This window comes from Mus caroli, chromosome 11 (genome assembly GCF_900094665.2).
Source record: "Mus caroli chromosome 11, CAROLI_EIJ_v1.1, whole genome shotgun sequence".
Lineage (NCBI taxonomy): Eukaryota > Metazoa > Chordata > Mammalia > Rodentia > Muridae > Mus > Mus caroli.
In genome coordinates, this window is record NC_034580.1 from 70,064,737 (window position 1) to 70,078,596 (window position 13,860).

The following is a 13,860-nucleotide window of genomic DNA, read 5'->3' on the forward strand; positions in this document are numbered from 1 at the left end:
TCTTCAGACACTCCAGAAGAGGGCGCCAGATCTCGTTGCGGATGGTTGTGAGCCACCATGTGGTTGCTGGGATTTGAACTCCGGACCTTCGGAAGAGCAGTCGGGTGCTCTTACCCACTGAGCCATCTCACCAGCCCTGGAGTTTGCTTCTTAAAGGAGTTGGTTTGAAAGTCGTTCTCCATCCTTTTTTAAATATTGATTATATGTATGTATATGTATAGATGTATACACACATACATATGCATGAAGAGTATACTGTAGCTGTCTTCAGACACACCAGAAGAGGGCATCTGATTCCATTACAGATGGTTGTGAGCCACCATGTGGTTGCTGGGATTTGAACTCAGGACCTTTGGAAGAGCAGTCAGTGCTCTTAACTGCTGAGCCATCTCCAGCCTGTCTTTCTCTATTTTGATATATCCCTGACCATATTAAACTGTTGTTTTGTCCCTCTCTGACTCAACTCCTAGAGCCCCTTTGTATGGGAGAATATTCCAAGAGCCTCCTGTAGAACCCCAGAGTCAAGAGAGCTATGTTTTTCTCTCCACCAGGCTTATTCCTCTCACCCCATGGCAGAATACTCTCACAACCAGCCCAACAAGCTGGAAACAGGCTTCCATGTGTCTTTGAGCAAGCCCTATACATTATGCCTGTCATAGTCCCAGTTTACTAAATACCTTGAATTCATTTCTCACTGCCACACTGTATTTTAGAAACTTAAGAATACTGCATCCAGCCTTAGTTGGTCGGTCTCCCTGCTGGTTGGACTACAATGAAGAGAAGACAAAGTCTGGGTGAATTGTCTATGTAAACAGAGTCCTTTTTGGACCTCTTAGATATCCCGGTGAAGCAGAACTCTTTTACCAATCACAGTAAGTGACATTCCTCTGAAAGGCAAGAATGAATGACCAATAGCAGACAAAACTCAGGGAAACTGGGTTCATTCTAAAAGGTGTGCATATGAAAACTGGAGCAGGGTGGGAGTTCCTTGTCTTTCTTCATGATAGTTCCCACTGAACCTCTAAGGATGTGCTGCAGGCAGGCTCAGGATGTCTGCACCCCAGGCTCCTGCTGTGCCCTGGAAATCCCCACCTCCAGGAGTCCCACGTCCACACATGTGGCCTTTCTCCCTCTTGGCCAGGAATCACACTGCTTCCTGAGCCATGTACTCACCCAGGGCCTGCCTTAATGACAACGGTGTTTCTTCCTACTTGCCCAAACATATAACCATGAGACACTGTCTTCTCCTGTGCAGGTTTCTGCTATAGATTGAACTGGGGCTCCTGTAGCCCTTTCACCATCCAGGTGAGCCAAGGACCATTGCAAAATCCTCTCTCCTCTCCTTACTCCTTTTCCTCTTCCCCCCACCCATTCAGTGGCAGCAGTCTCATGCCAAAAAGGAAAGTCCTGGATCCATTACATAATTCTCTATAGTGCGAGCAGTAGCTGGGGCATAAGGTCAGAGGTCATAGTGGGGTCAGGTGGCTGACACACACTGTAACGACAAGGTGGTTAAAATTAGACCACAGAGAGGAAACTGGCAGTCTTGTGGAAATGCAGAAGTTTCCTCTGCAAGTGAGAGACTGGGGATGCAGGGAGGCCACTGTGCGTGCTGCCTGCCAGGCTATTACTCATTTCAGCTCTGTTCTTTAATGCCTTTTAGCCCCTGCTTCTGTATTTCTAACCTTCCTCATCACATGCTTGAATACACAGGATGGACCCAAGGCTACCTGTCCTTACCCCTTCAGGGATCCAGGAACAGTCCCCTTAAGCTCTAGAGGCTCTAAGCCTCTTCAGGGAAGCCTCTTAGACGGTGGTGGTCAGATACTTAGCCTAATATTTTACCTTCTGGTGGCAATAGCCATAGGTAAGTACCATCTGGGCAGGGTAAAAGATGGCAGAGAGTGAAATTGTGGCACAGATGTCTGGTGTGTATGCACTCTCCCTGGCTAGCCACCTGGCAGAGTGGTGACTCGTTGCACCTTGTCTTAGAAGATGTGGCTCATCCTGTATCATCTGTTCCTGTGGTCCTAGTGAGTTTCTCTCCACCTACCAGTCTTTTCCATGCGCCTGTAGTGTGTCACTTGCTTCTTACAGCACCTTGCTAGGGAAATACAAGATGTGATCTTTGGCACTAGAGGGCTTGCCTTCTGCATGGAGGAGTTAGCTGTGCAACAGTGGAATGATGAGCCCTTCACATCAGTCCTTCACGTGCCCTTCACAGTCAGAAATGAGGCTGGAAAGTGGCTCTGAGGGTGATGGGGTAGGGCTAGAGATATGACTTATCAGGTAAGAACATTAGCTGCTCTTCCAGAAAACCTGGGTTCCATTCCCAGCAAGCACGTGGCAGCTCACAACCATCTGTAACTCCAGTTCCAGGGGATCTGATGATATGTTCTGGATTCCTTGTGCACCAGGCATATTGATGGTACACAAACATACATGCAGGCAAAACACCCATGCACGTAAAATAAAAATTTACAATGAGTCTTGGTCATTTAACATGTCTTGGATCACTGAGGATGAAAGGGCTGCTCTGTGTCATATCTGGCCAATATGGTGTAGAAAATGCCCTCTGCTTCTTAGATGCACATCAAGCAGGGACCTCCTTGTTGACAACCATCCAGTCAGTAGTCATGATAGGGCCCCAGAATCCAGTGAATAAGAGAATGGTACAGATAGCAAGGAAGAGGACAATGCAAACATGGGCACAGATAGAGGTGATGGCATGCACATATGTGGTCTTGTGGAGAGGATTCCAGTCTAGGTGACTGAGGACACATCATCTGAGACCCTGACAGACCTGACAGCTGATCAGGATAATACTTCATATAACAGCTAAATCAGCACTGTATATGTGCTGCTGTAGCAACATTGGAGCAACTAGTGTGAGCTGTGGAGGGCAGAGCTTTGGTGAACTCGCCTGCTCTGTCCCATCCTCTCAGCCTGATAATTTCCTGCCCAGTTCTCAGGTGAGGCAGGAACCATCCAGAGAAGTTTAGAATGACTTAGCTAAGATGAAACAGGCAAGAAAGCTTATCTTTCAGTCTGCAGACTGCCCTGGAGGGAGTCTGGGAACAGGGTGCCAGGGGTGTCAGGAGTGCTAGAAAGCAGGGCTTTGTGGCAGCCAACCTGCTGCCGTGCATTCCTCGTCCTCTTACTTATATTCCAAACTTAAAAGAAATTATTTTCTGGGTTTTGTTTTTCATAATAGGACTTTAATAAAAGAAAAGTACAAGCCCTGAGGGCACCTGGCATTGATCCTGAGGTGTCTGCTGCCCCAGGGATGACCTAAAGCAAGGCCCTGGTGACTTCCTTCCTTCAGAAGACCTTGGTCCTTGCTTTCCTCCATACACTCTTGTTGCTCATACTACCTCCCTCCCCAGTAACTTTGACACAATTCTCATGTGCCCTGCAGCTAACAATGTCTCTCGTCTTCATCCTCCCTCTCAGAAAATGCTGTTTTTCTTCTCTCCCTCTCGCCCTGTAGGTTATTGCAGCTGACTGCAAAAGGGTCACAGTGCTGAAGTATTTTCTGGAAGCCCTTTGTGGACAAGAAGAGCCTCTGCTGGCATTCAAGGGTGGAAAATATGTGTCAGTGGCACCCGTCCCAGACACCATGGGAAAGGAAATGGGAAGCCAAGAGGGAAAACAACTGGAAGATGAGGTACTATTCGGGAAGAGCCTGCTATGGCAGAGGGAAAGCTCCCCTTCCCCCGTGCCCTGATGCCCAGGCTGGAGCTTCCCCTTGAGATGATTTATAACCTCTCACTGAGTTCAGTGTGTGTTGAGGTGACAGCAACCTCTCAAGAGTGCACTCTGCTGGTGCCCCTCCTGCCAGTCCACCCCAGTGCCTCCATCTACGAGTTCCAGATGCTTCTTTTTAATGTTGCATTGGAGGAAAGAGTTTAATAATATTCAGCTCTGGAGGCTTAGGAAATAGAGTAGAGTGAGGGGTGTTAGGGTTCAGGCTAAGGATCAAGTTTATAGATGTGCGGAGCTCAGCACAGCACAGACCTGAACTCCAGCCTCCAGCTCACGTACAGGAAGAGCTGACATTGCTGGCCCCGTGTGGAAAATCACCCCTCCCCCAGCCTGCTCTCGCTCTCTCTTACTCCCTCCCTCCTGCACATCCTGATGTGATTAAGGAATTCTCCTCTTGTTTGTTTGCCCTTGATTGTTCCTGTAGCCCTTGCTTCACTCCAGTCTTTCTCCCTCCCTCCCTCCCTCCCTCCCTCCATTGCTCATGCCTGTGTGTGTGTGTGTGCGCGCGCGCGCCTGTGTGTGTGTATGTGTGTGTGTGAGAGAGAGAGAGAGAGAGAGAGAGAGAAAGAGGCAAGCGTGTGTGTGTGTGTGTGTGTGTGTGTGTGTGTACACACCCGCGTGCACAAGCATGTTTGCCTATGTACCCACCCCTGTATCCCTGCTGATCTCCTTAGCAGTTCCCCTGTTGTGCATCTATGTCTTTCTAGGATGATCTCTGCTGATCATCTGTATGTGCCCAGTTTGTCAGTTGAAATGAATATTGCTGTCCACACCCCTGAGGCCTGTGGACTGAGCGTCATTGTGACTGTGTGGTAGAAATGGAGCATATGTACATATGGCAGCCTCCTTGCTGCTTATCTGGGTGTGGGTAACTGTCTGGGAGTATACATGTCTCACTTTTGCCTGAAGGTTGGCTCTTTTCTTCTCTTTACTCCATAGTATTAAAGATGAGGGTCCTAGATAGAAAGAAACAAGGATGGAGGGAAGGGACGGAAGCAATTCTAGCCAGAGGCCAGGTCACCCATAGGCCAACACAGTCATTTGGCCCACAGCAGTCTCAAGCGCCCGGTGGAGCAGGGTGGGGTACAAGGATGAAATCAGCAACAGGCCAAGGAAGCCAGATGTCAGCTGGAAGCTGTCGTTTAGGATCTCAGGCAGTGATAGAGTGGCCACCTTTGGAACAGAGTCCTCAGAGAAGCAGTCTTGGCCAGGCTTCGTTAGGATAGCTGGAGAACTCCACCCCATGCCTGATGACACAGGACTCAGCTTCCAGGACAGAGGTGGTTCCAGGGCTATAGCTAAGCCCATGATTCCAGACTCTCTAGATGAAACCTGGGCAGAGAATAAAGGGAAAGAATGAGCTGTCAGCATGGAAGGAGAGAGTGGAGTTACCAGAGCCATTGGGGTGTCCAACTTTAGCAAGCAGAACAGTGCTCCTGCAGCTCTAGACAGTGTGGGAAACAGGCCCTGTCTAAACATCTCCTTTATCTCTCGCATACTAAAAGACTAAAAAAGTAGGCAGTGGAGGATGAGCAAAGCCAGCTCTCCAGCATGGTTATAAGAGATGCCTCTGAACATCTAGGACTGGCACCACAAGCATGGCTAGGCAAAGAGGTTGTCCTCCCACCCTAGAAGGGGTGGGCTACCTCTGGTGCCTGATCTGGTTGTACTCTCCTTCTGAGGCTTACTGACCAGGCAAAGGTTCGTGACCCACACCAGGCTGCCCACTTCTTCCTTTTCCCACGAGTCTCCTGGGTTCTTTTATGTTAGTGGTCCCTGGGAAATCCTACTTACCCTGTTCTGTGTAATTTCATAACCCTGCACTTCCTTGTTTGCTATGAGAGCTGAACAAACCTCAGACAAGCTTCTCTGACCCTCCTTTGACCTCAGTCCTGTTCACTCCAAACCAATGCTAACTAACTATCCATCCCTGGTCAGAGCAGGCAAGGACACGAATCTTCCTCCGTGAGCCAACAAGCATCTTGTTGCACTTGCTCTTGTCCAGGCTGACCCTGTGAGCAACAAAATAAATGTGAATTTTTCTTCCTCCTCATAGCCAGATATTGATAAGTAAGTGATGCTTGTGGACAGCACCTTAAACCCCCTAGGACCTCTCAGGACAGTTACAGTTATTTTATCCTTACCTGCCATCTCCCAAGACTAGTCTATCTAAATAGGTCCAGGCCTGATAAAGCTGAGCTACCAAGGGCTGTGTCTGGGCTTGCTCTCTCAATTCAGAACCCCAGTCCTGCAGTTTTGTTCGTTGTGATTGGTTAGAGCAGACACAGGAGTCAGACTCACTTGAATTTGAATACCTGCTCTGCTTCCTGCCACCTCTGTGACTGAACAGGCTATTTTATTCTAACCCCCTTATTTATAAAATGCAGATGGTAATAGCTATTGTGCAGGCCATTGTGAGAATTAAAAGAGTTAATGTATGAAAAACACATAGCTGGGTACACAGCCCATAAAAAGCCCTGAGTAGCTAGTAGCTGTCAGTGTAGTCATCATTCTGTTAGAATTACAAGAATCTTCCTTCTCCTGTGGAATCACTCCCCTACTAGCCCCATCCTCTCAGGCAGCTGTATGTTCTCTCCTGACCAAGGCCAAAAGTGAGAGAGTGAGGAGTGGAGCTGGGACCACCCGGGAGCAGTGGCTGCTGAGAACTGAGTCTGCAGTGAGGAAGTGCCATCCCTGGGGAAGGCTCCATCAGCCTGGCAAGAAGGCTCCATAAGCCAGCCAGCCACCTCCTACTTACTCTGCCTAGGCCCTTGGAGGGCAGCTGAGCAAGGCCATGTTATGTGAATCTTTTAATGGGGCCCAGAAGTCTCCACACTACCAGGCTGTGGTCTTAAAAGGAAATCAGGGTAAAGTCTGTAGAGCTACAGCATCTGCTCTTGATACTGTCTGGGGCAAGGGAACTTCCTTGCCTAACTCCCAGATGTTGGCCAGAGTTGATTCCTATCAGATTATTAGCACGAATTAGATTTAAATTGAGCAGTTCAAGTTCCTCTATTGTTTACTCTTTGAGTCATTTGTAATTTCAAAATGAAACCAGGTCCAAAGTTTGTGTTGAATGTGTGCAAGGGAGAACAAGGACTGTGAACACAAGCATGCATGCATGTGAATATATTGATTATAAGTAACATAGATATGAGTGTGTAAGAAAAGCTCTAGCATGTAGGTACAGTTTCGGGGGGGTGGGCGAGGTGGGAAGAGTCACTGCTCCTACCAACACACTCCAGGCTAAATACCATGGCTCATGATCTCTTTGTTCTCCTTGTCTGTGTCTTTATCCCAAGGAAGAAGATGTGGTGATTGAAGACTTTGAGGAAGATTCAGAGGCTGAAGGCAGTGGGGGTGAGGATGACATCAGGGAACTTCGGGCCAAGAAGCTGGCTCTAGCAAGGAAGATAGCTGAGCAGCAGCGTCGCCAGGAAAAGATCCAGGTAAAGCCTCACTGGAGAAGCTGATCCCCACTGAGGAATGTGGCTGTGCATGAGGGTGTGGCTATGCAGGGCATAGAATGGTGTGAGCAGAAGTGGCAGAGGACCCTGTTGTTACAGTCAGGGTGTGAGTTCTAAGGCAGTGCAGGGCAGCACTTTTCCTGTGAAACTCTGTTAACACCACACATGCAGTCGTTGATACAATTTAAGGGACTCATATCTTTCACCATATGTAGGTATTCATGGAACACACTCCTTCTTGTGGGATTAGAATGCCATAGCGACAGGCTACTTATCTGGGTTGCCAAGATATTGGGAGAACTCACTTTGGGCAGAGTACTCTCCATATCTTCCCAGGTAGATCTTCACAGTTACCTCACTGTCAGTCCTCTTGGAAGCCCAAACCTTCATTTCCAGCAAGTTTTTCTCTTTGGCTGTCCAAGATATGTTTCCTTATACTAAGTACTTATTTCTCCAAGCAAGTTAAGCTCCCTTTATAGACTCTGTACATGAGGAGCATTGAGCCTCACTCTCTGCCTCTCTAAGCATGTGTCTTTAGGCCTCTCTCTAGGCATGTGTATCTTTAGGTCTGTCTTCATATGTTCCTCTCATCTCCCTCCTACCCCTCTCTTTCCCATCCATTCCTTTTTCATACCACTCACCCCACCCCCACCCTCCAATACCTCCCCCTCTCTATTTTGAGACAAGGTCTGTGTAGCCTTGACTGGCCTGGAACGGAACTCACTATATATACCAGGATGGCCTTAAATTCATGGAGTTCACTTGCCTCTGCATCCAAAGTGCCTCCAAAGGCAGGTATTACCATTCCTGGCATGTTGTTCTCCTCTTGAACATATGGTTTAGTGCAGAAAGCCAAGCAAATTTGATATAATTCAAGTTTTGACACTTATCTAGTCTTAAAGCACTAAGCAAATTATTTAACTTTAAAGAGCCTATTTCTTCATCTACAAAGTGGGTTGGTAGTATTTCCCTTTTATTATAACCAGAGACTTACACGAGACACTTCCACAAAAGTTCTTAGCCTACAAGTATTCCCTTTGTCTGATATTAGTCTCATCCCATGGCCCAGGAGAGCAATGCTAACGGTTGGAATTGGTCTTTTAGACATACCCATGTCCTACTGCTACTAGGATCCAGCATGCAATACCTCTACATGCCTGTCTTTTGTAATGTGGCTGCCTGCACAAACCTCTCATGAGTCTGACTGTAAACCTCTTTGTGGCCCAAAGAACAGCATCATCTTCATGTTTTTTTTCCTGCCCTTTTTTTTCTCGCCATCAGTCCTCACAAAAGTCCCATCTCAAGTCCTTACCTCCACATCCTGACATTCAGTCCAGCTGTTAAAGAAAGTACTACCAGGGGGTGGGGTGGGGGGTACGCGGGGGGGGGGAATGTATATGAAACTACTGCCAGAATTACCCAGGACCTGTTTTTACCAAACTTGGTCCTGCTGTGCATGGTGGTGTAAAGCCTGTAATCCCAGCACTAGGTAAAATTTCAAAGCCATCCTCAGCTACAAAGCAAGTTCAAAGCTAGCCTGAGCTACATGAAACCCACTCTAAAAACAAACAAACAAAAAAACAAAAACAAAGAAAACCCGAGTCCCCATTATAGTTAACTTCTTTATAGCTTTGGTTTTATGCCTGTCTCCTCCAGACTACCATTCACACAGTAAGTACGCTGTTGTCTTCTCTGCTACTCAAAGCTACTTTCCCAGACTTCTACAACTATTTTTTAACTCCTCCATCCTTCCAGTTGTCTTTTAGTCTAGCAAGCTGAATTGGTAGTTAACAGAAATTTTTGGTTGACTTTTTTGATGATAGCAAGTAGAACATCATTTTAAATTCTACTATGGCCTTTTACAAACCCTGCTGTCTGATTTCTTATCCTGTCCTGTCTGTTCCTTCACCCTTCCTCTCCTTCTAGCTATCACTGCACTCCACCCTAGTTCAGGGACATGTTGAACCATAACAACTAGGCTTCTGCATTGTATAGCTCCAGAGAGTGCCACTGACTTTATAATCTGGGAACGGCCCCTCCTGGGCTTACATAGTACACAGTCTGGCCACCAGGTTCACTCATACCATGAACCCACAATCCCATAGAGAGCCATTCCTCTGCTCAGAAATTATCACCGCCTAGCTTGACTAGTGAAATAAAGCTTAATTCCTTCTAATAACACCTTAGGCTTCTGATCTACTCCAAGTATGCTTTCCCTATTAACATACTCCCTGTGAGCCATTATTAGCTAACAATTGGACACTGGGCAAAGTGGTCAACTTCTGTGCTCCTGTTTCTAAGTCTGTAAAGTAAACTCAGCACAGCACCTGCCTCATAGTTGCTGTGCGTCCTTAGGACGAGTGTATAAAGTGTCTGTCCAGCCATCAAGAATCCTGCCCAGACAGTGACAGTGACAATAACCTTCCTCTCTACTCACTGCCTTACGCTCTGCCCTTTCCCACTTTTAGATCTTTGTTGAGTCTGTCTCTCAATCCAAAGGACTCTTTTTTGTTCCACATTTCCTGTTACCTGTTGAAATTCTATTTTCCCTGAATTCCCCAATGAAACTCCATCTCCCCAGTGAAGCCTTCCCTGATTTCTCCCAGGAGGAATTTGTCTCTGTGCTCTAGGGTTCCTGCAGAGTTGATTTATATCTCATTTGTAGGACTGCTATCATGTCTCACATTACAGTTATTTGTGGGCCTTTTCCCCCCACAGTACCATGAATTCCTAGGAATCTGGGACCATGTTCTCAGTTCAGTTTAGCAAGGATCTGCGCATTGACTCTCCTAATGGCTGGGTTGTACAAACCTTGGGGGTCGAAGGACAGGGGGAGGTGACATTTCACAGCAGGCCATACAGTATAGAAACTATTCTTTTGTTTGTTTATTCTTTTGCTTGCTTGCTTGCTTGTTTTTTGTTTTTTGTTTTGAGACAGGGTTTCTTTGTGTAGCCCTGGCTGTCCTGGAACTCACTCTGTAGGCCAAACTGGCCTTGAACTCAGAGATCCATCTGTCTCTACCTATCTCCACTGAGAACTTGACTTAAAGGTGTATGCCTACAACTGCCCTATGAGAATCTATTATTGAACAAATGATTTGGCATGTTAATGAGGTCTTTTAAAAGATCAAGTATTAACTGGGTATGGTGACAAATGCCTTTAATTCCAGCACTCGGGAGGCAGAAGCAGGCAGATATCTGTAAGTCTGAGACCAGCTTAGTCTGCATAGCAAATTCCAAGACATACAGAGCTACATAGTGAAATCTTGTCTCAAAAAACAAAAAAGATCAAGTACAGAGCTAGCAAGATGGCTTAGCAGGTAAAGGCACTGACCACCCACCAGGTTTGATAATCTGAGTTCAAGGACCCATATGTAAGAAGGAGAGAACTGACTCCTGAAAGTTGTCCTATGATACATGCTATGACACATGCGCCTACTCCCTCCACCACACATGATAGGTAGGTAGATAGATAGATAGAAAATTATTTTTAAAAGATGAGATACAAACAAGCCTGGGTAATACCATATATATTGAAGCTCAAGAGGCTTAGGCAGGAAGGTTATAAGTTCAAGGCCAGAGCTGGACTGTACAATGATTTTGAAGTATGTAGGTTGGGCTACATAGACCCTCCTGAGATGGGAAAAGAATGCTGTGAGAACACATGCCATAGCAGCTCCATCTTCTGCCAGAGTACACTGTCCAGGTTGGCCATGCAAGCAATAAGCAGTCCTGATAACTGGAGGCCCAATATAAGGCCTAACTGTAGGGCCACTGACTATCTGTGTCCCTCAGATCTGTTCAGAGGAGGATGCTGTGGCCCCTTTAAGAACAGGCCCCACATGCATTGCTGTTGGCGGCCCTGCCTCCTGTCAACCTCCTTCCTCCAGCCCCATAGCCACAGGAGGATTTCTCAGCAGAGGAAAAATTCCCCCTTTTACCTCCCCCTTCTCTTTAATGCCCGGGGCCCTTCACTTCCATAATTCTTCATTTTCCAGCCTTGAACGTAAGCCAGACACATCTGTCTGGCCATATGCGTGAACCCTGGAGTCTGTGCCGAGGTAGCTGTAAAACAGGGCCGGTGAAGGCCCTTCTGGGAGAGCACACACATGTGTGTGCCCTCAGGCCATTGGCTCCCTGCCCAGAACCACGGGGCCTCAGTGCTTCAAACCCGTGTTAACCTTCTCTATTTTTCCTCTTTTTGTTTAATTTAAGGGGGAAAATCCCAAGGAAAAGGTATAAATTGTCCTGGGAGTAGGGGAGAGGCTCCTAGCTAGAAAGACCATTATTGTTGGCAGGTACCTGGGTCACACTAATACAATAAGGAAGAAAGGAGCATCCAGTGAATTAAGATTGGAGAGATGGGCTGTAAATTACACTGCTCTGAACTCCCATCAGTCTCTAGGGTGTTAACCGAGAGGTGTAAGGCAGGTCCCCAGCTCCCAGCGCCTTTTACAGATGCAGCAAAACAGGAACCACACATGTTTGGGGAAGGGGATATGAAGATGGGGTTGAACAAAAGCCCCCTTGCCCCAGGATGGCTATAAAGTCCAAGTGAGATCTGGGGCTGGAGCCACACCTCCACTTCCCTGCTCCTACATAGACCCTTGGGCCTCAGGCTCATCTGTGGAGATGGGGGAGGTGAGGCCTGGCCTCCTTCTGCAGCCTGTCCCTCCCTGCTTCCGGGACTGCACAGAGGCTGGTGAGTGGGGCCGACTAGAGGTCAGAAAAGGGGTGTGGGGAGTTCTCAGGGCCTGTGCAGCTGGAACTGCAGAGCCCAGCTAGGCCCCTAGATGTGAGGGGTGCCAAGTCCACCCACCCAGGGCTTTGAGACCACACGCTCTGGCATAGCCCAGGCCTTGCCTTGTTGCCTAAGATGGTGCTTCCTACTGTATCTATTGGTCCTGTCTACCTCACTGCTTTCTACCTGTGTTTTTATTTGTATTGCCATTCATGGGAGAGGTCCAGAGTCCATGATTTCTCTGGGAAGTTGTTCAGAAGGGTTTCATTTCTAACCAAGCACCCAGACCCAAACAGTCACTAAAAATCCTCCTCCAGGCACTCAGGAGGCATGGCCTGTTGGTACCTCATACTGTCCTGGCCCTGTAAATCTCCTGTCTCCTCCCCTGACTCCATGAGGCTCTCCTGTGATTTGTGCTGCTGTTGGGCGAGGTCAGGTTTCCTGAGCAGTTGCAAACATCCCACCTGAAACATAACAGGCTCTTCCTCTGGCCACAGCTATTGTTTCCCTCTGCATTATGGCCACAGTCTTGCTCTGTAGCCAGCAATGACATGTGTTCTGAAAATAGCTTCACTCCACTGTCCCCTTCCCACCCACCCACCCTCCTGAAGATGTAGTCACTCCTTTGTGGGAGCCCCAGGAGTTTCACTCTAAATATAGCCACAGTCCATTCACACTGCCACCCAGCCTGGGACGGGGTTGGGGGGGCATTGTGGAACAATGGGGTATACACAGAACAACCCCCCCCCCCATACACACACACACACACACACACCTGTATGGAAGGAAGCTAGCGGAAGGCAGACACTCAACCCTGGCTCCTAGCTGTCGGAGACATTGTGGGGGCTGGTATGCTACCACTCCAGGGGCACGTTCACCTTTGATGGAAAGCACATCAGTCCACAGAGCCGGGCACCGCCCAGGCTGCCCCAGCCTCTCTGTGTACCATGGCGCTAGACCTACCTCTAAATGACTCCAGCCGCCACTGCCTCGTTGGCTCCCACTGCATCCACAGGGTTCTGTCTTACCCCTGGATCCCAGAATGGTCAAGCCTTTGGACTGAAACACCTTTTAGATTGATGCTCGTAGCAAGCTCAGAAGTGTTATGCTTAGCCCTTCATTCTTCATGAAAGAGAGTATGTACTCCTTTCTAAGCTTTCTCAGATCAAGAGTTACTTTTTAACTTTCGGGATCTAGAGCAATAGTTCAACAGTTAAGAGAACTGGCTGCTTTTCTAGAGGAAAGCACCTATTCCCAGCACCCCCATGGCATCTCATAATTGTTTATAACTCCAGTCCCAGAGGATTTGACACCCTGTGATAGCCTTCATGGACTCTGCACAAGCACGTGGTACACAGCCCATACTTGCAGGCAGACAATTTATGCATAGTACAAATTTTCATTTAAAACTTTTTTAACTCATCTGGGTTTTCCTGAAAGTATTATCTAGTGGATGAGACAGACTATGTGATTGAGTTCATTGAGCTCCTGTGATAGTTAGGCCCTAGAGCCCTATCTTAAGTCCTAATGTACCTGTAATCCCAGCTCTTCTGAGGCTCAAGTGGGACAATAACTTGAGTTCAAGATTTCACAACCAGCCTAAGCAACAGAGGAACTGTTTGTTTGTTTGTTTGTTTGTAAACAGGGTCTCAGTATGTAGCCTTGTGTAGGCTAGAACTTGCTGTATAGTCCAGGCTGGCCTTGGATTTGCATAGCCTGTCTCTGCACTTGAGTGCTGGGATTAAAGATGTGGGCCACTATATCTTGCAGAAATCCTGTCACTTGGGGAGGGTGCAAGCAAAAGTCATTGTAATTTTTTTAAAGCAAATGTGCTTTTTTCTCTTTGGTTTCTTACTTGTGTTTTTGTTTTCTTTTTTTTTTTTTTTT

The 13,860-nt window shown here is 47.4% G+C and overlaps 1 protein-coding gene across 3 annotated transcripts in view; it reads left to right on the forward strand.

The window, feature by feature from the left end:
• Smg6 (SMG6 nonsense mediated mRNA decay factor) overlaps nt 1-13,860 on the forward strand; it is a 235,538-nt gene that overhangs the window by 206,745 nt on the left and 14,933 nt on the right. For all 3 annotated transcript variants that reach the window (XM_021176232.2, XM_021176235.2, XM_021176236.2), the window contains exons 14-15: nt 3,491-3,667; nt 7,068-7,214. In XM_021176232.2, coding sequence (XP_021031891.1) covers nt 3,491-3,667; nt 7,068-7,214 — 324 coding nt within the window. The remainder of the gene's footprint in view (nt 1-3,490; nt 3,668-7,067; nt 7,215-13,860) is intronic.